Here is a 24968-nt window from a genome sequence, read left to right as displayed (position 1 = left end):
TATATGAGGTTCGGTGAGTTGCTTTAAGTAACATGCTGCTTCTGAATCTTGCATGCTTCTGAATCTTGCACCTTCATCAATAGCTCTATCATCGGCTTCCATATCACAGATGAAAAACAAATCATATAGAGGATCCTAAAATACCCCAATTTACACTGGATGAAAAAGGATCCGAGAAACAAGAGAGAATATTCTGCGTCTGAGATGATTCAAAAAGACTACTGAAGATACAGTTGAAACACTAGCTTACTTTGAAGGAGGAAAAACCCTCTAATACTTTGGAATGCCTCCTAGGATTATCTCCTAAAGTGAATTGGAATTCCTCTGAATCTAAGAAATCAGTCCAGCCCCTGTGGGAGCCTTATGGAAAAGGAATCACCTAAACCCAGACGCTTGAAAAAACTTCAGATTAAAGTGGTTTCTATAGTTCTGAGCCATCTGAATTTTGACCCTTAAACACTCTGGAACTTTTGGATGGGCCTGGGTTAGAGTTGTTCTGCTACTGAGAAAAAAATTTTACTGGACTACAAAGAGTGTCCATAAACCCAAATAGGTACCACTCTGTTCACTGGCCACAGATTTACAATGAGCAATTTTTTTTTTTTTTTACAATGAGCAATTTTGACATTCCACTAAATACACAAACTTAGAACTGTATTAAACATTAGAGAATGGGGCAGATTTATGATCTACTAGAGATAAGAAAGAAAAAGCTAAAATGATTTAATAGATAACTGTTTTGAAGTAAACACATAAAAATGTTTGGAAAGGTGGGCAATCTTGTCTACCTAAGGCCTCTTAGAGAAGATCGAAAGAGCACTGTGAATGATGAGAAAGATGTACTTAGGAAATTTGGGAGTTAGAGTTGGCCGGGACAGCGATGGAACAAATCAACCTGAACAGAATAGGAAGTATTTCTCTCAAATACATGTACTCAAGTAAATTTATGTATTGCCTTAAAAACCTAAGCACTATGGGTGCAATTTAGATTTTTGCACAGTTGGCTGTGGAAAGCAATAATTATTCGAGATACAATTTCCAGTCCCCCTCCCTCAGCTTTTAAAGTTGCAAGAATCTGCTTTAAATACAAGCTTAATTAAAAAAAAAATATTCAAGGAAGTAGCACTTACTGCACTTCGGTTAGCTTTTGCTTAAATAACACTCATCTTCTAAAATCTGAGTTATAAACGTGAAGATGAACAAGAAACCACTGTAAGGACTATGACGTAGAGTAGATCCTAATGATGTGCTTATCCAATGGTTACATGCGAATAAATGTATGATACTAGAAATGTTATGCCAATTTTATATCACAAAGGAGTTTTTTTCTTTTTAATACAGTTTTAGAAACAATTATGTAGCTAGCCCGACATAATTACACACAGATGAACACAGGTCTGGTGGCGTGGCGAGGGCCCGGTCCTTTCTGGTTTAGGCAGAGGACAAAGGAATATGCAATAATTCGACAGTTCCACGGCGGGGGTGGGGTGGGGTGTTCGACTAAACGTTAAGTCATCAGAGGCTCAGTGAACCACCCCTCTGCATGTTTAACTTGTGTGCAGCCCGAGACGGCGGGGAAATTACCTCGAACCTGCAACCTGGTTGTGGAGAGGATACATCCGGCCCTTCGCCTTTTCCTCCGAGGCTGCAAGCCTTCTAGGGGGCGGTGCGCTCGCGGACTCCGCCTCCTCCCCAGGTCCCGCCCACCACAGAGCCCTCCCCGTGGTCGTCGCTCTCACCGAGCGGAAGATGACGTGAGGAGAGCCGCGAACATATCTGGGTGCAGCTCGGTTGGCGGTTTCCAGAGCCCTGGAGCCCGGCTGGTGCAGAATCGCCTCTTGGAGCGCCCTTCCCACCGATTTTCGTCCTCCACTCTGGCCGGGCCGCTCCCCGCGCGGCCCCAGCGGCTCCTGGCACGGCCCCGCGCTCGGCTGCCGCCCTGGCGCGGGCCACTCTGCCGTCCCCGGACGGGCGCGGACCTGCTCGGCCTGGGCGCCGGCGGCTGGGGAGGGGGCGCTGGCCCCGGGGCCGCGCATGCGCCGCCACCAATTTGGGGCTGTCGGTGGAGGGCGAGTGCTGGCTCCGTGGGGAGGCGACGCCCTTCGGGGCCAACGGGCCGCGCGCCGAGGCGGCCGTGGGAACGACTCATCCCTTTTCCAGCCGGGGGTCGGGGTCGGGGCTGGTGGGGGCCCCGCCCCCGTCTCCTGGCCTGCCCCTTTCATGGGCCGCGATGATGGCGGCCCTGTACCCGAACACGGACCTTTCGGGCGCCTCCTCCTCCTCCCTGCCTTCCTCCCCATCCTCCTCTTCGTCGCCGAACGAGGTGATGGCGCTGAAGGATGTGCGGGAGGTGAAGGAGGAGAACACCCTGAATGAGAAGCTTTTCTTGCTGGCGTGCGACAAGGGTGAGAGCTAGGCCCCTTTCTCTGCTTCTGGATGCCTGTGTCCTTCACACCCCTCATCCTCTCCCCAGCCTCAACTCGGGGCACTCCCTCTTCCTCGTGCGCCGAGCGTCTGTTCGCGCCGCGCCCGCTGCACCTGCCGGGCTGCTCGGCACCGCCTCTGCCTTGTGAGTGCAGAGCTGTCGGGCGGGAGCAGCCGCGGGTGGCGCCCTCCGAGCGCCGCACCTGGGGCGGCGGCCCTGCCCGTGGTCTCCTTTCGTGCGGTCAGGTGTTCAGGTAGCGTCGTGGGGGCCGGGACCCTAGGGTTTCAGCCTCACCTGCGCTACTGACCACTTGAATGACCTGGTCTCCTGCATGGGGCTTTAGTTCTTTCTTTCTGGAAGCCCAGAGGTTTTGTCTAGTTTTGGACCTTTCAGTACGAAAAAATCCCATGTCCTTGCTTAAGGTTCCTCCTGCTTATGGGCTCTCAGCTGGTGTTCTGTTTTCTTTTTTCTTTAAAACCTTACTTGTATTATTTAACTCCAGCCACCCGGTGCCTTGGTGTTCAGTGACTGTCGAATGGCATTAGGTATGTCAATATCCTAGGTGGACATAAAGACAGCACTTTATGGAGAAATTCTGCCTAAGTTCCAGAGTTTCTCCAAATTTATGGAACAACTTTGTTCATGCTTTTTATTAGAGAGGAAGGTTTATTGCTCCTCAGACGTCTTTGGGAAATAAAGGTAGTGCAAAATAATTACAGGGCAAAAATGTGGAATATATTTAATGTTTTTCGTTTTTTAAAAAAATCTGGAAATCGATCACTTTTATGGCCATAACAAAGTCTCCTCACTTAAGCATGCTTTCTATTGATGAATATAATAAAAAGAATGGGGAAATTGATTGCCCTAAGACTGCTTTTATTTCCTACGTGTAAAAAAGTGCTGTAAATTTTCTCTTTCTAAATTTCTTCAGCTTGCCTTCCAGTGGCCATGCTTGCTTCGGAAAAATGTTTAGGATCATGCAAACTTCCAAAACATAAACCCAAAGGGCAACTTACGCTGTGAAAAGATTCACTACAGAGGATTTTTTTGTTTGTATGTGTTTTGTTTTTTTTTTAAATAAATGACAGTCTCCTTAACCACTTTTACTGCTTTGAGGTAGGATTTTATTTACACAACTTTTTGAAAACACATTGATGTATAAACAAAGTCCACCCCTGTCCATCATGAGTCCTTTTATGATCTTATGTAGTAGTATTAAATTATATTATGAAAGCATTTGTGAAAGTCCACCATGGACAGGTTCATACAGTCTTGGAAATGTGAAGAAACATAGAATATATGTCTATAACCTCATAAATATCATTGTCTGTGGATTACGTAAAATTATTTAGTATTTCTAGAGTGGATAGTCTGAGTTCTCTTCCTTCAAAAATTCTCTGAGAGAGGAAGGGAACAGATTGTGTTGTACTAGCATTAGTAAGTGGCTGCTACATCTACCCCAGCTTCTGAGCTATGGTTATTTTAAAGCAAAGAGAAATTATGTCAAGAAAGGCAATTTAATATATCTGTTAAACTGAGGACAGAGGAATGTCATAATGGAACATAGCTCGAATAAGTACTTGTATGGTGTGTATATTTAGGATTATTGGATGACATATGTCAAAAGAGTTTGAATGTATGACAGTTCTGTAACCTGTCCAGTAGTGCCAGTTGAAATAGCCTTGATAGTCTTTCTTCGTCAGTTTCCCTTTTATAACATCATTAAGATCCTTGGAGAGATTTGGCTTTTGGGGGTAGGGTGGAAAGTAAATATGCATGCTTTTTCTCCCCCGTATAAATTAAAACATTTTTTAACAAGTGAGATTAAATAGGTATTTTCTGTTTCAGGTATGTTGAAATGAATTCTTAGGTTAGATTTGGAAAAATGGCTTATTTCTTACATGTACTTATGGTATACATTTATGCTGAAAAAACTATATTTGAGTTATAGCAGTTTTTTTGTTTACTCGTTTATATTCACTAATATTGTTAAACCTTTTTTAGCGTTACCCAAACCAAATCTAAAAGTGAAAAGTTTCCTGAAGTAGCTATAGTTGCCACTATTGCTTTGGAGCTTTCATCAAGCCAAATGGCAAACGTTGACTGAGACAGCTTTTGGGGTAGAGTACATAGGCTTTTCATAGATGATTTCATTTAATCCTCACAACCCCATGAGCCAGATGTTGTTATCCCCATTTTATGAATGAGGAAAATGAGGCTTAGCAAAATTTTAGAATTACTTTGCCCAAGGTTACATTAGTTAGTAGTAGAACTAGGATGTATTTTGAGCCTGTACTCTTAACCACTAAGTTTTGATCTAGTTGTAGTTGAATGAATGAAAATCACTTGTGTTAGAAAAGACACATCCATATTTGGATTTACTAATTGGAAATTAAACTTGCTCTCTGTGAATGTTTTATTAACTGTGGTTTCCATGGATTATGTTTATCCAATAAAAGTAAAAAGCTTTAATAGCACAAGAGCAGATCCACTCTAGAACATCTATGTTTCTCATCCTTTTTTCATTTATCAAGTTTACACTACATATGTAAAATGTCCGTAATGTATTCCACTTAAGGAGAATTCCTAAAGCAAAAATTGTGGAGATGGGGTTATGTGTTAGTGGATGGGTGACCCTTTGAAAGGTGTGTACAGATTAAGGAGTAAAGAAAAAAGGAAAGAAAACGATTTTATAGTTTGATTTTATAGTGTGTGCAGCTAGCTTTTATGTAAATTATTAGTCCAATAGATCTAGGCAAGCGCAGATCCAGGTAGTGGCCACTTAATAGTGGCTATTGTTGATCTTGAAAGTGGGTCAGAATCATCTCAAAGGTAACATCGGTTCTTTTTCATAAAATTTAGAAGAAAAAGTGAATTGAAGGCTCCTGTGCCAGTTATATAAAGCTAAGTCTGGTCCCCCACCCCACATAAAATTCTCAGAAAGTACACCTATTCTTTTTAGACGTAGAATGCTGCAATTCAGAGGTAAAGGTTAATTGAAACAAGAGCTGAAACAAGAGTGTTGTTTTATGGAATATTAAGCAGTGATTCTTACCACCCAAGTCTTCTTCCTTTCACACTGAGAATTAGTATGGTAATGAGCCACTTTTATTTGTGGGAGACAGGGGTCTAACTTCAGACCTGCTGGCTGGAGAAAGAATTAATACCTTTATTTAGGGAGCATCTAAGCTAAATATAGTTGTTAATTCACCTCTTTGAAAGTAACTGTTGAGTAGATGGTAGCTTTAGTATTAAACCCTTAATTTGCTGATGATCAGTAATCAGTTCTTGTGTAGAAAAGGAAAATGATGAAAGGATTCAGTCTGGATTCAGTCCCTGCCAACTTTTCATGAAGAACATTTTCAGGAAATTTGATTTGCAATAAGTCAGGAGGCCCTTCTTGAAATTTCAGCATGGAGTCAGGGGAGGGGTGGAGAGAGCTGAATTTCACCTTTATTGTCAGGCTCAGTCTGATAATCTAGCTCTGTGTCACCTTTGTGGTATTGATTTGCTGCATTGTATGGAGGGTGCTTTGATGCCTGGATTCTGCTTAAACTTTGCATACCTTTGGCTTAGCATGCTTTTGAAATGGGTAACATTTCTGGGAGAAGTAATATTAAGCTGTTGTTTTAATAGCACTTAATATATTTAATGGGACTTTAAAAAACAGCTATTTGAAAAGAGATTTTGAAGTGTCTGGGGTTGGAGAGGATGGCCGTGGGAAGAAAAAGTGCAGAGTACTGGGTATTGCCAAGAAGTTTTATGTCGACAAGGGACACCTAATGTTAAGAGGTATATGTGCTGTGAGGGAAGAAAACTTTGCAGAAAGGAGAGGTAAAGAGGGTACTATATACAAAATTCTACAGGCATTTCACAAATTGTCATTAGTATTTAAGCATTTAAGTATTTTGTACAGGAGAGTTTTTCAAATCACAAGTGGTGCCATAGTGTATGGTTCATCTTTATTTTAACAAAAAAGACTCTTAAATCACCAGAATCTTGGTGGATAGTTTTATTATAAGAGGCTAATCATTGAGCAGCTAGCTGCTTCATAGTAGTATAATACTGGCATTTCTTTGGAGTGATTACAGAAGTGTGCTTCTTTATTTCATTTTTAACTTGCTGTTCTTTTCTATAATTCATCATCTGACTGTATATCAGGTTAATTTTGTTAGGACACTGGAGAAAGGTGCTTTATCAAGAAATAACTGACTACATCCCTATCCTTTAGTACCTTCTTCTGTAGTGCAGATGCTCTCTTGTGCTCTTCTGAGGAGCAGTAAGGGAAATAAAGTATGTTTGTGCCTAATAGATCTGTCTGAAGGGCAGAAACAAATACTCAATTTAACTTAAATGGCCTATTTATGATTTGGAAGATGGGATATTCTTAGTATGCAGTCAGTCTTTTATCTGGGCAGTTAAAAAAATGTAACCCAAGCCAAACCCCTTTACCTAGTATATATAAACTTTGGGGAAGGGTGTTAAAAGATTAAATTTTATTGTATGGGTATTGTTGCAACCTAAGAATAATTCCTCTTCTTCCATGCTTCCAGTGTTAGAAATATCTTCCTTATAACTGACCACCAAATTTAATGATACTAAGAAGTTTAAGATCTAGGATTAGTAGTTTAATATGTAATGAGTTCAAAAGCTATCACTAAGAGGTAAGTAGTGACTTTTAAGAGCCTAAACAAATTAACAGGACTAAAAGAATTCCAATACCATATCAGTATAGTTATGAGATTCAGTGGAATTTCTTTGCATGCCAAAACTTTGTGACCTATAAAGTGGTGATCAGCACTGTTATTAATAGCTTCTGTTAATTCAAAAAAAACCCAAAAAACTCCTATGTTTATTTTCTGGTCATATTTGTTGCTCCATCACTAATACTTTTATATTTTTTTGTAGCTTAATTTATATTGATCCATAGTGTACTTTTTCAGTTCTATAAATATGTATAATTTAAATGTATGTGAGATTAAGTTTAAGCAACACAATAAATCCTTTATGAAACTGTATTACTGCATACCTGATATTAACTAAAGTTTTATACAACTTGTAACATCACTGTGAATTAGATCTCAAGTCATATACCAGACTCTAATTACAAAGTAAACATTGCTTCTAATAGATTCAAGAATATGTTAATAATTTTTAATTTATAAACTAATTTACTCTAAAAAAATCAGCATTACCTTCTATGATATAAGTATAATTTTTCCTGCAGCAGTGTCTGCTCTTTTGCCAGGTGATATTCATTATCACTAATAGTCTTAATTAACAGACATAAATGGCTAAGAAATTATAGTAATAATTGTCTTTTTCCAAAAATATTCAGAGTACTAGGGACAGCTCAGCATGCCATGTTTCTGAGTATCTAATTTTGAAGGTTCCATCCACAGCAATGTGATTACAAACATGTTGGGGTCTATGATAAATATTGGGTTTTGCACATTTGGTAAAACTACATTTTAAATTGTCTTCATTCTAAAAGTCTTGTATGTGTTTTTTTTTTTCTTTTTAGTATTTGGTTCAGACTAATTTGAAGTTTGCTGTAGAGTTAACATTTTAATCAGTATTGTCACTATTTATATTTCCAGATCCAACAATTGAATTTGATCATGGCTTTGTATTTTTTTACTTCATCATTCTTTTTCCTCTTAATAATAAAATCTTCTGTTTTAAGTGTCTTTAGTAATAGTTCAATAAGAATGTTGCAGTTGCCATAGTCAAAAAGTTTGTTAGATAAACTTGGTTTGAAAAACTTCACAGATTTTTTGACAGATAAATTCTCCAGTACTTCACAACTAACTGAAAATTTGGTTACTATAAAATTAAACTGACCGACATTAATACTCCCATTTCAGTGATGCTGAAATTTACCATCATATGTCAGAAAATAAAATGAGATGCCAATGAAGAAAAGATGATTACCGGTTCTTCACTGATACTATATCATATCTCCACTGTCTTTCTCAAGTTGGCCAGGATGAATATATCACAGTTGGCCAGGGTGAATTTGTTGCTAAGGATCCATGGGATTACAACAGTATTTTTATATACTATTACATTTTTTTAAATTGTTGGTTAGGACTCACTACATTGATTTCATGACTGCTAATGGGTTTCAACCTGCAGTTTGGGAAACATTGGTGTAGAAAGATCATAGTGGGTAAGTGGGAGAGTGGCAACAAGGTAAATGCAGAATGATAGCAAGGCCCAGGTCCCATAACGCTTAGTAAGCCACGAAAAGATTGTGGCATTTAAAGTGTGATTAAAAATCTTGAGGATTAGGCTTCCCTGGTGGCGCAGTGGTTGAGAGTCCACCTGCCGATGCAGGGGACACGGGTTCGTGCCCCGGTCCGGGATGCCGTGGAGCGGCTGGGCCTGTGAGCCATGGCCGCTGAGCCTGCGCGTCTGGAGCCTGTGCTCCGCAACGGGAGAGGCCACAACAGTGAGAGGCCCGCGTACAAAAAAAATCTTGAGGATTGAAAACTTGATATGATTTGAATTTTAAAATGATCACTGTGAATGCTGTGTGGAGAGTGGCTTAAAGAGGTGGTGCTGGAGTAGAGGTGGGCAAACTACAACCCACAGGCCAAATCCACCCACCACCTGTTTTTGGAAGGCCTGTGAGCTAAGAATGCTTTTTATATTTTACATTTCAAATGGTTGGGAATAAATCAAGAACAATATTTCATAACACTTGAAAATTATATGAAATTCAAACTTGAGTGTCCATAAATATTCTTTGGAACACATTGGAGTTCATCGTGTACATTTGGTCTGTGGCCACTTTGGTGCTGCAAGAGCAGAGTTGAGTGTTTGCAACTGGGATGATATGGCCCCCAAAACCTAAATATGGCCCTTTATAGAAAAAGTTTGTTGACCCCTGTACTAGAGTGTAGGCAGCTGTATCAGTAAAGACGTTAATGCAGAGTCCAGGAGAGAGATGATGGTGTCTTGAACTGGGGGTTACAGCGTACATGGGTACAAGTGGATAAGTATGGGAGATACTCTGGAGAGGGGACTGAGAAGTTTTGCTGTTGAATTTGGATACTGGTGGAACTGATCAAAAAGGTTTCTTTTTCCTTCCAGTCTAGGTTTCCTATAGGTTCTGTGACTATAGTTTATAATTGTTCATTTGCGTGAATGTGTCAACCGTGACAGGGTGGAAATTTTTATTATTTTTAAGGATGAAAATTACTTATTTGGTTTTGATTTCTAAGGTTTTTTTTTCCTTGTATAGCCCCCTAACTGTAATGGGAATAGTGTTTGAAACCTTAAAGCTGTAGAATCTGACATCTGCAATACAATTACTTTTTAAACAGCAATCTAAACCTTAAAAATGTGTAGCCGTTGTTTTTGACCATTTGCTGTATGTGAAATTTATACAATTTTATAAGAATTATATGTATACAGCTCTCTATACTTTTCATTCTCTAGCAATATGGCTGACTAAATAATCTGAAAACGCTTCTGCTTTAAATCACCTAGAAATGCTAGATAAAATATAATAAACATACATTTAAGTGAACAGCTGAGCTTTCAGGAAAGTAAGGAAAACAGATTCAAACATAAAGAAAAGACTGAAAAACAGAGGAGTGTGTGCGTTGACATTTGACTGCTCCGTGCATGGGAGCAAGAGTTATTAGTCTGGGCCTTGTTGGGATTTGAATTTTAATGCCCTTGTGGAAACAGGTTAAAAGCCTTGAGTTTGTACAAAGTGGGGGAATTGGAACAACATTTAAACATGAAACCAGGATCCTTAAAGGACTACACTTTTAGCAGAGGGGTAGATGAGGAAAAGAACCCGTCCATCAGCACAGGGAGACTACAAAGAACCTTTCAAATAAGACTTCCCTAAGAACTTGTAACTATGCTCCTGCCTCTTGTTGGCTTGGGGTTTAAATTAATATTACCTACTTGATCTGGGAAAACCTAAACTGAGAAATTAGTATAAAAAGGATTCATAGGGTAGCAAAACCTCTGAGTTATCTGGAAGAAGCAAACACAAAACATCCTTGGTGGGACAAGCTTTCAAACGAGGCTGCCTAGTTTCCCACAGTTAACCTGCATGAAGTTGAGTTTGCAATATCCAATTAAAAAATTCAGAAGACAGTCACCTATTATTACAATAGACACAACGAATAGGATTAAATCCCTAAGACCTAGATAATTATCATATGGAGACCATAAAATAAGTATGTTTAAAATGACAAAAAGCTTAAAATAAGGAAATTAAAACATAAGGAAGTAAATCAAAAATTTGGAATCTAATAAAACTTAGAGAAATAAAAAATGTAGTCATTAAAAATAAAATTAATGAATAATCAGCAGAAATAGTTGAAGGAGGAATAAGTGGAAGAGAAATCTGAAGAAGTTATCCAGAATGCAGGAAAGACAGAGAGAGAAAGAAGAAAAATAAATCTTTAGAGACAAAGAAGTTAGAATGGGACAATCTAACATAATGTCTAAAGAAGTTCCAACAGGAGAAAAAAAAATAAGGGGATGAAGCAGTATTTGAAGAGAGAATGGCTGAAAATATTGCATATGAATGAAGGGCATAGTCCTTAGCTTCAGAAAGCCTAATGATTCTCAAGCAGGATAAATAAAATCTAATCCTCACCCAGACACATCATGAAACCAAAGAAAATAGAGCAAGGGGTTTTATGGGTAGCATTCTCCTACAACTAAGATATTGAAATCAACTCACGTGAAATAAGAGTTTAAAGTTATTTTCCAGTATTAGTGATAAGTTTTCACTGATCTATCTGCATGTTCATATTGGTTCAACTTTGTGAAGTGTTTGATAAGTTTTTTGCCATGGAGCATTAGTGTCTAAATACTAATTAGTAGTTCTATGAGGAGATAATTTCTTTTTGTGACTAGTTTTCTTCTTGAGGGAACTAAGGAAATACACCATCAAGAAAACTACCATTCAACATCTTCCAAAATGTGTGGGGGCTTTAAAGTCACTGGTTAAAAATAATAGCATAATTTATTTGAAATTTTAACCAAAAAAATCTGTTACTTTTCTTTGTTATTCACTCATTTAGTCCAGTTTTAGAATTTTCTCTTTCTGTATCATGAAATCATTTTTTTTCCTTCTGATTTCCACTCTGATTGTTCTTTTCCTGTTTCTTATTCATAGACTTCCAAGGAACAGCTATATTTGCAAGTCACTTAAAATCATTTATTCATTGAATGTTTAAAAAGTAAGATGAAATAAAACAAAACCCACTTTGCTTTCTTTCTCCATTAGCATTTCTCTTTTGATTTATTCCCCTTTTACCTGCTGCACCAGCTGGTTAGCAGACAAGTATAGTGGGCCCTCTGTGAAAATGATTACCTCCATAATTATTCTCATTTCACCCCATGAGTTAGCTGTTTTGTTGTGGGGTAGAGTGGGGTAGAGTGAGGCAGAAGCTAATCTGCATAATCCTGACAGGTCAAATTTCGCTTTGAAATATTCTGACATTGGCCTCTACCAGCATTAGTCATAGTCTTGCTTAAGAGTTTTGTGAGCTGAATATTCTGTCGTTATTTAATCTAAACAGCTTCATTAATGACATGTGTGTGTGTGTGTGTGTGTGTGGAGAGTGGGGAGAAGACTAGGAATTTCGGACATCTTTCCCTTTTACTCTACATACCCGCAAGCATATACATGTTCACCCTGCTTTTCCAAAGTATTTTCCCCTGTAAAACCTCTTCATAACATCCTCCACTTATTACTAGATCTTGTTTTTAACCATTTAACAGTTAAATGTATGTATGTATTTGAGATAGAAAACTTAAATCCTTTAAGCTTATATCTTATTTTCCTAGCATGCAGTCTATGTTTTTAGACATTCTTTATTACTTTAAATATCTTCTGAAAGTTCTTCTCCTTATAATCAATCAGTTATGAATTTTAAACAACTTTGATTTTAAACTGTACATTTAAATTTTTTCTACTTTTTATGTTTGCAACCGATGTACATATTCTTTTGTCAGGGTATAAGTTTTCAGCAAGGAAATGCTCACATTTTCTTTGCACATTTCCATATACAAAAATGAGTTTACGTTTTTTAATCTTTTAAATCAACAGACTAAGTTTTCTTTACAGTCATTCTTATTTAATATGTCATGGATATTAAATTATGTTTGTATATTGTTATTTAGGTGACTATTATATGGTTAAAAAGATTTTGGAGGAAAACAGTTCAGGTGACTTGAACATAAATTGCGTAGATGTGCTTGGGAGGAATGCTGTTACCATAACTATTGAAAACGAAAACTTGGATATACTGCAGCTTCTTTTGGACTACGGTTGTCAGGTACAAGGCTAGATAATTTTATCCAGTAGCTTCTAAGTACTGTTAGATATGCCATGTTTTCTCCTTTCTTTCTAGTTTCTTTCCTCCCTTCCTTCCTTCCTTTTTTCCTTCCTTTCTCTCTCTATTTTTCTTCTCTCTTTCTTTCACCTTTTATTTTGTTTTGAGCTACTAAAAATTTAAAAACAAACTAAAAAAAACCCTTTTTAAAAAAAGTATAGTATTTTGACTTGATTTATCTTTTTCTTCCCAACTTTCACTCCTGCCCCTTATCTTATATGTTTTAAACCATCCGACAGAGGTAAATTATCATGACTTATTAAAGATGACTTTGTTTTTATTACTTACATTATTATATTACTATTTACCTTATATATCTAAAAATAGTACAAGTGTTCTGGAAGTGTCAGGGGAACAGGTATTTCTATGGCCCATATAATTTACAAGCATAAAAACAGAATACTCCTCACTTACAAAGCAATTTTCAATTTGATTTTCTCCAAAGTTTTATTAAATTGTCCTTTTTGTCTGAAATCTAGTGTTTGCTTATAGCTAAAGGTGAACGGATTTTTTAAACTGGAAAACATTGACCTTTCTGCTTGTCTTCATTATCAGTTCGTGTAAAAAATCAGGCATGTGGGGCTTCCCTGGTGGTGCAGTGGTTGAGAGTCCGCCTGCCGATGCAGGGGACACGGGTTCGTGCCCCAGTTGGGGAAGATCCCACATGCCGCGGAGCGGCTGGGCCCGTGAGCCATGGCCGCTGAGGCTGCGCGTCTGGAGCCTGTGCTCCGCAACGGGAGAGGCCACAACAGTGAGAGGCCCGTGTACCGCAAAAACAAAACAAAACAAAAAAAGCAGGCATGTGTATGTCTTGAAAGAATTCAGTTAAGAGATCGGAAGGAAATTTAATAATATTATTTTCCTTCCTTTTTGGTTTGCTTATGATGGGACTTAGCATATGAATTCTGGCTCTTTTTTTTCTTTCAAACAGTATGGTTCTTTGCTCTTTTGTAGCTTTAAACTAATGAGACTTTTTTGCGAGTGGTATCAGGAAGCACTCAGAAGATTTTAAAAAAAATAAGTAGGTTAGTCCTATGTATGTTTCTATTATATATATAAATATAATACATATATATATGTATTAAAACATGTGGTACTGTCTCTGTGTTTACATATTTAGAGTAGAAATAAATTGCTTTCCCAGAAATTTCATTTATCCAGAACACCCCCGAGAACCAGGAAGTAAGTGAAAAATACCTCTGAGCAGCCAGGGTAGATGGCGGTGAAGTTTCCCATTTATGAGCTTTATCATAGGGGTAATTCTGGAGTCCTCCTTCAAAATCTGTTTTTTCTTACTTTAGGTTCCACTTTAACAAACTTACTTAGTTTTCTAATCCATAGAGAATTACAGGGGCAGCAGAAAGGGCATGAGGCTGCAGTGGAAAAAAATTAGGCACAGTACCTCTGACTCTATTTAAAGAGGTCAATAGCATTAGATACCTGTTAATCTCTAAGGGTACTGTATGTTAGAGTGGTAATTGCTGTTTATAACAATGGCCCAGAGTCAGTAAGGGAAAGTTAAATTATACTCAGTACGTATTACTTGAAGAAAGAAGAATATATATAGTACTTCTGAAAGCAGAAAACTTCCATCAAATTTGTTTAAATTTCAAAGTTAAACACTTAAAGGCATAAGCTTCAGTTACCTATAAAATAATGTCGCAAAGAAAGTCTCTGATGATTCTATGTAAAAGAGGTATTAGGGTATTGATATAATAATCATTTTGTCTTTTTACATGTAAGATTCTATGTATATAAAATTTCTGCAGTGTACATGGTTCTTTCGCATACCTGATCACATTTGAACATCATAGGCAGCCTGTCTAGATGTTATATTTTTTATAGATCAGAAAACTGAGGCTCATAGACTGTAATGAATTGCCCAAAGTTCTAAAATAAGTAAGGGCAAAGCTAAGATTGAAGCTAACCTTTTGACTGCAAATCCCATGCTCTTTCCAGTTCACTGTGTTCCGTCTTAAATTACCTTTGTCTTATCTGTCAGTCAACAGATGTCCAAGGCCTTTGGTTGGGTGTGACTGTGGAAATGAATATGTAAAACATGAGTTCTGTACTAAAGGATGTTAAAACCAATTGGACAATGAAAGTGCATATGAATTTTAAATCAATCAAATGATACAAAAGTGTATTTCATAAGTGCTGGGTGGTAATAGTACTTGACCCTTGTATGTCGCTTTGAGGTTACAAAGTGCTTTCATGTGTTATACTAGTGGCTCTCAACCGGCAGTTTTGTCCCTTAGGGGACATTTGGCAATGTCTGGGAACATTTATGGTTTTGCAGCTTGGGGGTGGGTTAGTACTGGCGTCTGGCAGGTAGAAGGTAAGGGCGTTGCTAATCATCCTACAGTGAACAGGACAGCCCCCCACAATAATGAATTATCTGGCCTCAAATGTCAATAGTGACACCATTGAGAAACCCTGTTTTATACTTAAACTTTTGTGGTTCACAATAAATATTTTGGAGACATAGGAAAGAGGAGATCACTGTGGTTTAGAGCTAGCAAGAAAGGTTTCATGGAAGAATGGCAGTTGAGCTCAGCCTTGAAATATTAATAATTGCTAATATTTATATAGTTCTACTGCGTGACAGGAATCTTAAATATATATTCACTTCCTTAATCCTTACAACAGTTCTATGAGATAGGTGCTATTATTATCCCCATTTTATAGAGGAGGAAACCATGGTACAGAAGGTTTCAGTAACATGCCCGAAGTTACTCCGTAAATGCCAGATCTGGAATCTGAACCCAGGTTCTGGCTCCAGAGTCCATGCTTTTTACCTGCTACCTAAAACTACTGTAAAACAGGAGGTGGAGAAGGACGTAAACAAAGGCATGTAAATGTATATTCTTGAGACAGTGAATTGACTTAGCCTTTTTGAACAAAATATTTGGGTTGGATAGTAGTGGAAAATATCTGGAAAAATAACTAAGACAAAACTGATGAAAAGGGCTTGAATGCCAGTCTAAGGAATTTGGCTTTTATATGATAGATAGTGAGATCATTAAATAATTTTTGAGGAAGGATGTGATGTGTCCAATGGTATTTTAGAAAAACTAATGTAGTGGCTATGTTCAGTACAGATTAAAAAATGGGAAGTGGGGAAGGCTATAAATAGCTTGGGTGAGCAGTTTTTATAATAATCCAGATGTGAAGAGGTTAAAGCCTGAACTGGAATAGTGGCTATAAGAATAGGGGAAAAAATGGCAGATGTGAGAGATGTTATGAAGGAAGAATTGACAGAACTTAGTATTTAAATTTGGAGGGGGGTATTGAGAAGGAGTCCAAGATGATTTGAAAATCTTAAACATGGGTTACTGGGAGAATGATGCAAGAAAAACAGGAAGTTAAGTCAAACTTGGGGCAGAGAACTGTGAATTCTGGTTTTAGCCTTGTTTATTTTGGGGCTATCAGGCAGTTTCCAGTGGAAAGCTGACATCTCTAGGGAGAGGTTGGGCTGGAGAGATACAGCAGTCGTGGCCATGGAGATGACCCGACATCATGAGAGTGGATGAAATCATAGAGAAGAGCAAACAACTAGTGCTGATTCTTTCTCAGGGAGCATCTACATTAAAAAAGGGCATTAGAAGGAAAGGGTTTCATTAAAGGAGTTAGGATATGCAACGTTGTGAAAACCAAAGAAACGGTTTTATTACGTTGCTGAGAAATCAAGGAAAATGGTAGGAAAGGCCATTGGATTTTGAAACTGGCATCAGTAGAATTAGAGAAAATGACACGCATGAGTTTGAGCGTGAGAGTGAGAGAAAGAAAACTCTAGTGGTGAGAGAAAGAGAGGATCATGTCAATTAGCAAAGAGTGAGGAAGTATTTCATGTTTTGGGAGGTTTGGGGAGGTGAGGGCTGGGACTGGTGTTTCTGCGAAGGAAGGACCAAGGTCCTGTAGAAGACCAGAGCACTAAATAGAATACCTAGGTGGAAAATTTAGCTTTGGGAAAGAATGAAATAAATGAGTATCTGAGCTTTGAGGAGAGAGTATGGGAATTGTTGAAAAGACAAATTCTGAGGTGAGAAGGGAGATAGTAACCTCATTAACACATAATAGGTGTGTACTGAATAGATTTTAATAAAGAATGGTCAAATATCTGTGAAAAATTAGGAAGCAAAACTAATGAGGACATTTGTATGCCTAGAGATACTTAAATAATTTAAAACATTTTTCCCTTCGGAGCTGCCTTTGATATATCAAGTAACAGCATTGTGCAGAATAAGTCCAGGGCAACTCCTTACATGACTTTTTTACATAAATTTTTTTATACCTGAAGCTTATCCTTTTAAGCCTTGAAAGATTTAACATGAATCTTTCTTTATTCTTTACTAAATAGTATATCTGAATATAATTTAACTTTACCATCATAAGTGGGAATCATTGAGAGTTTAATCATTTTACTTTGCTTCATATAGTCTGAGACTATTGACATGTTTTCCCTTACATTAAGTGGCTTCAGACTGCTTTGTATTGATAGTGATTTTGCTATGCTGATATTTTATCTTCTCAATGATCAACTTTTAGCCGTTTTTCACCCATCCTCCCTTCTTTGTTGGTTTTAATCTAGTCTGAAGGGTACTTGGGAAAGCCAGGTGTCTGTTATGGACAACTCTAAGTCGGTGTGGGTGAGGCAGTTGCTTCTAGGAAAGAATGCCCATGAAGTTTGTTTGTGACAGCTCAGTATGGTTTGGGGAGAAATTTGCAGCTAGATCCATGGCTACGTTTCAGATGATTGGAGTTGCCTGGTGTTTTGACTTCGACAGCAGTGGCATTACTATAGGTAGCTTTATAGGTTAAAATTAAAAACCATAAATGAACTGTTTAGTAGTAATGAACACATGGTTCTTTTTGCTTGTTTGCTTCACCTGACCAAGTACAGTAAAAACTGAAGAGAAACGTTTGTAAAGCAGAAGAATAATAGTGCTAGCTTTTAAAGAGTAGGCTACAGCCCAGTGAACCCTAAAATGTTTAAGGGATAAAATAATGAATTAAATTTCCCATGAGGGTGGGGAGTTTTTCCTGTAGGAATACATAGGCAGTTCCTAATGGTTGAATGTGACCCCAACCCAATTATTTGGGGTGCTTAGTCCTATTTTTAGACATCCAGATGAAGTCTGCCATTTTTAGTCCTGTTTTTGACATCTAGAGAAAGTGGATGAAAGCTTTCTTTTCAGCTACAAAGAATATTAAAGATCTGGTATAATTTCATTTTCATGGGAGAGAATATTGATTTAAATAGTTGTTAAACAGTATAATAGTTTAAAAATGTACAGGGTACATTTTTAAATAATCAGGGTATTTTCTTAGATTAAATCATTACCTATCCTCACTTTTTGCTTCTGCCTTTATGGTTTTCCTTAAAAAACAAAACAAAGCAAAACAAAAAGAAACCCCAAACCTGATGTCTCACTTGCCAAATATCACAATAGGACTGAAGAGTTTGTTATATCGAAAAGTTGAAAAATCTCCATTTCCTCAGCTTCTATTTAATTACTTTTCCTCCTGTCAAAGTTGGAGCTTCAAAATGACCTATAGTTTGGGAGTAAAACTATAAAGTCACTTCTCCGGCTTGTCTCTAAGGACATTGGTATCCTAGTTCTTTGTGATTTTTACTTGCTAAGATTGCTGATGTTGGGAATTTCCTGGTGGCCCAGTGGTTACGACTCGGCGCTTTCACTGCTGTGGCCTGGGTTCGATCCCTGGTCAGCGAACTAAGATCCCGCAATCAGTGTGGCACCACCAACAAAAAGAAAAAGATTGCTAATATTAATGCCATATTTGTACCATTTCAGTCAGCCGTGTGTGCTTTAAAGATGAGAACAGAGGGGCTCCGCCTTCTGTTAACATATTTTTCATTGTCCCCTAGCCTCATGGTTGCATTATCATTTTTATCAGACAGAAAACAATCCTTTACCTGTAGTAATTGTTCTTGGCAATTTCTTTTATAGATTTGGAGTAATGAAGATTCTTTTGGTCCAAAGTTCGAGAGTAAACATCTTGAAAAAAATAACATATCAACTAATACTGCATAGATCAGCACTGTTTCATTAATAAACCCCACTATCAAGCATTCATTATTTTACCAGCTCATTCAGTGAAACCAGGACAAAAATATGTGTGTTGTGGTACACTGAAGAACTGCCAATGCTAGCAGATGTACTATTTGGACAGTCTAAATTTTTAAAAATTCAGTATTACTGTATATAATACAGTTTCAATTTAAAAAAATAGTTTTCTTTATGAATTAGTAAAAATAAATAGTTTACCTTTTTATCCTCCATTTTCAGTTTTAACCTTTTTTTTTTTTAAAGTCCGCAGATGCACTTTTGGTGGCAATCGACTCTGAAGTAGTGGGAGCTGTTGATATACTACTTAATCATCGACCAAAACGATCATCAAGACCAACTATAGTAGTTAGTACTCTTAAATATTTATTAATTTGGATTTTTAAACCAAAATAGATCTCCTGCCCCACTGCCATTTTTTTCTCCCTCCCCTCCAATTTGCTTTGTTTTAAAGAAATAGATTTTTGTTTTTTACTCTGTAAAATATTGCTTTAAAGTAAGTAGACATTTGCAAGAATAATTAATGTTGCTCTCAGGAAGCCTTCTTAAAATTCATGATATTTCTATAATTTTGCCAGTGTGATCCAGTATTTTTAGTTTGGAACATTCTGCAGGTTAAGTTGAAAATACAGATTAGCTTCCAGGTGCATTTAAAAGTTAAATATAAACAGTGAAACCATAGAACTGGAAGAAAATGTAGGTGAATATTTGACTGGGAGGGAAGGACTTTGGAGAAAAATCACAGTGGCACAGCCTTTGGCTGTATAGAAGTTAAACTTCTAGAATTAAGACATCAGGCAAAATTTAGAAAGCAGATGGATAACTTTCAAATGATATTTCCAGCATATATCAAATTCATAATCTTAATATTAGATGAATTGATGAAAAACATCAAAATCAATAAAAGACATGGAAAAATCTCAAAAGAAAGTACAAAATATTAAATCTTACTAATAATCAAATACGAGGTGCTAATTTTTGCTTATCAAACAGCAAATTTCTTAAAAACCTAATAACCATTGATGGCAAAGGCGTAGTACAGCCTCATACGCCACTGGAAGAGGGTATTTTGAAAAGTAGTTTGGCAGGATATGTCATAAACAAGAAAGATGTTCATATTCTTGAACCTAGCGCTTCCTCCTCTAGGAATTTGTAAAGGAAATGGTCAGAAATGTGGACAGAAGTGTTACTTGTAATCTTATTTGTAGCAATGAAAAAACCATGTGACACAATCTAAACATCCCAAAATAGAAGATTGGAAACATAAATAATTACATATATATTAACATGATTTTTTTAAAGGAATAATTAGGAACATGAAAAAATATGATACAGAAGGGAAAAACTGAGACTAGTAAACTGTACATATAATATGATCTGAGATTAAAAATATGCACAGAAAAGGAACTGTATGGAAATGTAGCAAAATGTTACCTAACAGCCGTCATCACATTGCCAAATTAAGGATATTTTTCCTTACTTTAAAATTTTTCTTTATTGCTTTTGTAACTAGGAAGATAGTCACTAATAATTAAATTCTACTGTAAAAATGAGATATTTGGGGCTTACCTAGTGGCGCAGTGGTTGAGAGTCCGCCTGCCGATGCAGGGGACACGGGTTTGTGCCCCGGTCCGGGAGGATCCCACATGCCGCGGAGCGGCAGGGCCCGTGAGCCATGGCCGCTGAGACTGCGCGTCCGGAGCCTGTGCTCCGCAATGGGAGAGGCCACAACAGTGAGAGGCCCGCGTACCACAAAAAAAAAAAAGAGAGAGAGAGAGATATTTGTTGTGTATCAAAATTTTAAAGTTATAACATTCATTATTGGTGAGGATGTAGTAAAACAATCAGTAAAAATTAATTTCTGGGAGTGTAAACTGGCTATACTCAGAAGAAAAATATTGTTTTAAGAAAGAATTATAAATTGGTTGCAAATTATCCGCCATATTCTGAGAGCGATGAGAAGCTCCCCTAAATTGCATACTTTATCATATATTAACTGAAATATTTTTCTCTCATTTAAACTATTACAAAGTTTGTGTAAGCATGACTTTCTCCAGAGGATAGTTCCATCTAGTTTAAGTGGTGGTAAGCAGCCAACAAGAGTAGAGAAAAAAGGGCCAATAATATAACTCCTATCCAAAAGATCAGAAATGATCAGAAATCCTATTCAATTTTCTGACACCTATCCTGCAGTTACTAGTATATTTTGGTATACCTATTCCACCTTCTAGTCTTTTAATCCATTTACACTCTTAGGGAGGGTGAGTGTAGTGTGCCAGGGTATTGGAGCAACTGACTGATATCATTTCATCACCATTGCCACTGCCAATCGAATACCGAGTTGTAAGTGTGGTCAGTCCTCACCTACTCAATGAAAGAACACTTTTTACACTATCTCTAACAAAGAAAGTTATCCAGGCTTTGCCTGAATACTTCCAGTGACAAGATCACATTTTAACGGCCTCATTACAACTGGACAGGCAGTATCAAATATTTTTATATACTTTTTTTTTTTACCATCTCGGTGAATTCATTGTATATTCTTGGCTTATCAAAATTGTCTTTTGATAAATTTTCACTTTTAAATACACGTGTTTTTTTGATAGTATGTAGATTATATTATGAGCATTGAAATTAGGAACTTTAATCATCTATCTCTAATAGTGTTTTTCATACAGTTAATTATGTTTCATAGGAAAAATAAGGACCATTTTTTTTCTTAAGGGATTAAATATGATTTTCTCCTCTTTATAACCTCTTTTTTTGTAATTAGGGGGAATGGAGTAAATTTTTAGATTTTTCTGTAATTTTAAAATAAATTCATTAATTTGAAGTCCCCAATAAATAGATGGGAAGTGTATAAATAAACTATTCATAAAAGAGGAGAAAAAAGATAAGAATGTCAGAAAATACTAAAATTTACCAGTAATCAAAGAAAAGTAAATTAATATTTCATGATAGTTTTTTCACTCATAACTTGGGAGTGATCATGCTCAGTGCTGGTGAGTAAACCTTAGTGGGTGGGTACATTCCTATATTATTGGTAATGTAAACTATTAAAAGGACTTTGATAATATGTATAAAAAGCTTCAGAATTGTTCATGGCCTTCAGACCTATAATTCCACTTCAGGGGTTCTATGTTAATGAGATAATCCTGAATTTTGAAAAAGCTGTATTCATAAAGGTATTTGTGGTAGTATTATTTATATTAGCAAAATAAAATATCTTGAACATAGAGTCTATGAACTTCCTTAAACTGCATGCAAAACTCTGTACATGAATTTTTTTTTCCAGAAGATTCTGGGTTATAGCTTTACGAGATCATTATAAGGGTCCTTGATCTTCAAAATATTAAGGACCATTGTTTTTAATCGTTGATGCCAAGTCATTCATGCCAAAGTTGCCCTTAAAAAGCGGGTGTGGTGGAGAAAGGACTAAAAGGAAATACTGTAAAATGTTTTGGGTAGTACGAACATGAACATTTTTATTCTTTCTGCTTTTGCATATTTTTCAGATATTTTATAATGTGTGCACTACTTTTACAATGTTAATAAAAATTACAAAAATTAATGGTGAACTTGATGAGCTTATACTATGGAATCAAACAGCTCACAGGAAAACATCTGTGAAAAAGTGATAAGTATTAGAAAGAATATGTAATAGTCATAAAATAGTCAACCTTCTTTATTTAATCCTGCTCTTTATTTACTAATGTTTCTTTCCTCGTGTCATGCAATCACCAGGCATGAGCCCATGTAGTGAAAGGAGCTCAGCCTCCAGAATAACACTCAGCTGGGGTCTATCTGCACTTTGCCACTCTGTTGTCGTAGCTCGGGCACATTAACTTCTCTGAGCCTCAGTTTCTTTGTGGGGATTATAATGTTCAATTTTGCAGGCTGTTGGGATTAAATGAGATGATAAATGTAAACTGCCTAATAGTTCCAGGAGCTATGATTGTTAGTGTTTTTGTGCATTTGTAACAGGAAGTAGTATAGGTGGTGTTTGAGAATATGTAGAGAATTACACAAAATGAAGAGTGCCTCCTATTTACTTATTCCTTTCAAGTAACTTCGTTGCTATCAATGTGGCAAGGTTTTGCCATAGAGGTGGAATTAAACTTGTTTTTCTCATGCATTTATATTTTGCCTACTTTTAACATTTCTGTTTTTCCATTATATTGTTTTTCTAAAATTCTTTTTCTTTATCCTTGTCATGCATGTTTCCATAATCCTGTGAAAATGAAACACTTTCTCCTAAAGTATTTCTCCAGATATCCACACTTCTTTGTTAGTATGAACATTTCCTATTGAAGATTTTGTCTGTCATGATTATATTGCATTTATTAACTAAAGTTAAAGTTTTGAGGTTTCAAAAAAGATTTGATCCTAGGAAAATGTTTACCATATTCCTCAAAATAATTTTTGTATTCTTTGTGCATTCAATATTTTTCATTACATTTTTTAGATAAATGTTTTTTTGAAGTCACAAGTAAGAACTTTTGGACGTTTATATAAATATTTTTCAGAAACTAATGGAGCGAATTCAGAATCCTGAGTATTCAACAACTATGGATGTTGCACCTGTCATTTTAGCTGCTCATCGTAACAACTATGAAATTCTTACAATGCTGTTAAAACAGGATGTATCTCTACCTAAGCCCCATGCGGTTGGCTGTGAATGTACATTGTGTTCTGCAAAAAACAAAAAGGACAGCCTCCGACATTCCAGGTCAGAAAATTAAGGATAAGATGTATCATGCAGTAAGGTGTATGTCAATGAAGTTTTTGTTGTTGTTGTTCTTTCTATGTCTACTTTAAGAAATATGGTACTGCAATGACTAATGAAAGCCAGACTTCTAGCTCCTTTGCTTAATACAATGAGTTCTGCATTTTAAAGAAGTATTTACTAAATGATGAATAATTAGGAAAAAATTTCAAATAATGAATAAGGTTTATCTCATACTTCTGCTGGTCAGGGATGGGGTCACTATTTGCTTTTTAAAAGCAGAGTTTATTAATCTAAGAGAATTTCCAAACACTGGAAGGGGTAGAGATACCACTTCCTGTCTTATTTATAAGAAAATAAAAACTATTATCTATCTAACTAGATATTCAACCTGTTATGCCTCTTTTTCCCCTCTCACACAGTAGTTGAGTCTTCTTCTCTTCCCATTCTTCCCAGTCAAAAATATTAAGAACAACTGAGGAGTGAATGAACAAGAAAGTACCCCTTCTTGGACAGGTTGAGCAAGATCACACATGTGCATGTTGTATAAGGTGTATGGTTCTGGGCTAGACTTGAGAATCTAATTTTCAGCATATGCCTTTATGTATATATTATCTATATAGTAGTCAAATATAGTTGAAATAGTATCAAGTATAGCACTTACTACAGAAAGTGTGGTTTGGAAGTCCGAGGTCATCCGTTGACATTGTTTTCTAGTTAAGGATTGTTGTGCAGTATATTTGAAATTAGCTTTAAAGCTGCAAACCATCCACCCTCCCTCCTTCCTCACCTTTCAACAGATAGTCACAAATCCATAAATTGGAAAAGTCTCCTGGGAATCAATTTAATGTTTACTTGCAGAGATTGTACTGGATATTTTTTCTATTTTTTTTTATTAATTAATTTATTTATTTTTGGCTGTGTTGGCTGTAGAGCACAGGCTCATTAGTTGTGGCGCACGGGCTTAGTTGCTCTGCGGCATGGGGGATCTTCCCAGACCAGGGCTGGTACCCGTGTCACCTGCATTGGCAGGCGGATTCATAACCACTGCGCCACCAGGGAAGTCCCTCTATTTTCAAGTCTATTTTACAATGAGATCTGTGTTTCTCTTTGATAAGGTCTGGTTAATAGCTATGCCAATTTCATTTAACTTTTTAGTTTTAAAATGACTAGTCTATGGGGAATTCCCTGGCAATCCAGTGATTAGGACTCTGTGCTTTCACTGCCGAGGGCAGTGTCAGTGAAGTTGATAGGGCAGTTTCAGTCCCTGGTTAGGTAACTAAGATCCTGCAAGCCGTGCAGCTTGGCAAATAAAATAAAATACTCTATAAAATGACAAGCAGAAATGATCT

General features: G+C 36.9%; 1 protein-coding gene and 1 long non-coding RNA gene across 7 annotated transcripts in view; one reads left to right on the top strand and one right to left on the bottom strand.

The window, feature by feature from the left end:
- LOC132597275 (uncharacterized) overlaps nt 1–1761 on the bottom strand; it is a 31739-nt gene extending 29978 nt beyond the window's left edge. For all 3 annotated transcript variants that reach the window (XR_009563816.1, XR_009563818.1, XR_009563817.1), the window contains exon 1: nt 1585–1761. This is a non-coding gene — a long non-coding RNA (uncharacterized lncRNA). The remainder of the gene's footprint in view (nt 1–1584) is intronic.
- The window catches only part of TRPC1 (transient receptor potential cation channel subfamily C member 1), a 63928-nt gene continuing 40720 nt past the window's right edge, over nt 1761–24968 (top strand). The window contains exons 1-4 of one of the 4 annotated variants that reach the window (XM_030873301.2): nt 1761–2405; nt 12590–12744; nt 19137–19238; nt 23417–23619. In XM_030873301.2, the coding sequence (XP_030729161.1) occupies nt 2231–2405; nt 12590–12744; nt 19137–19238; nt 23417–23619 (635 nt within the window). In that variant the 5' untranslated portion in view covers nt 1761–2230. The remainder of the gene's footprint in view (nt 2406–12589; nt 12745–19136; nt 19239–23416; nt 23620–24968) is intronic. The other 3 variants (XM_060298515.2, XM_030873302.2, XM_060298516.1) reach the window with 3 other exon arrangements.

This window comes from Globicephala melas, chromosome 4, assembly GCF_963455315.2.
Source record: "Globicephala melas chromosome 4, mGloMel1.2, whole genome shotgun sequence".
Lineage (NCBI taxonomy): Eukaryota > Metazoa > Chordata > Mammalia > Artiodactyla > Delphinidae > Globicephala > Globicephala melas.
This window is presented reverse-complemented; position numbering and strand designations above follow the sequence as displayed.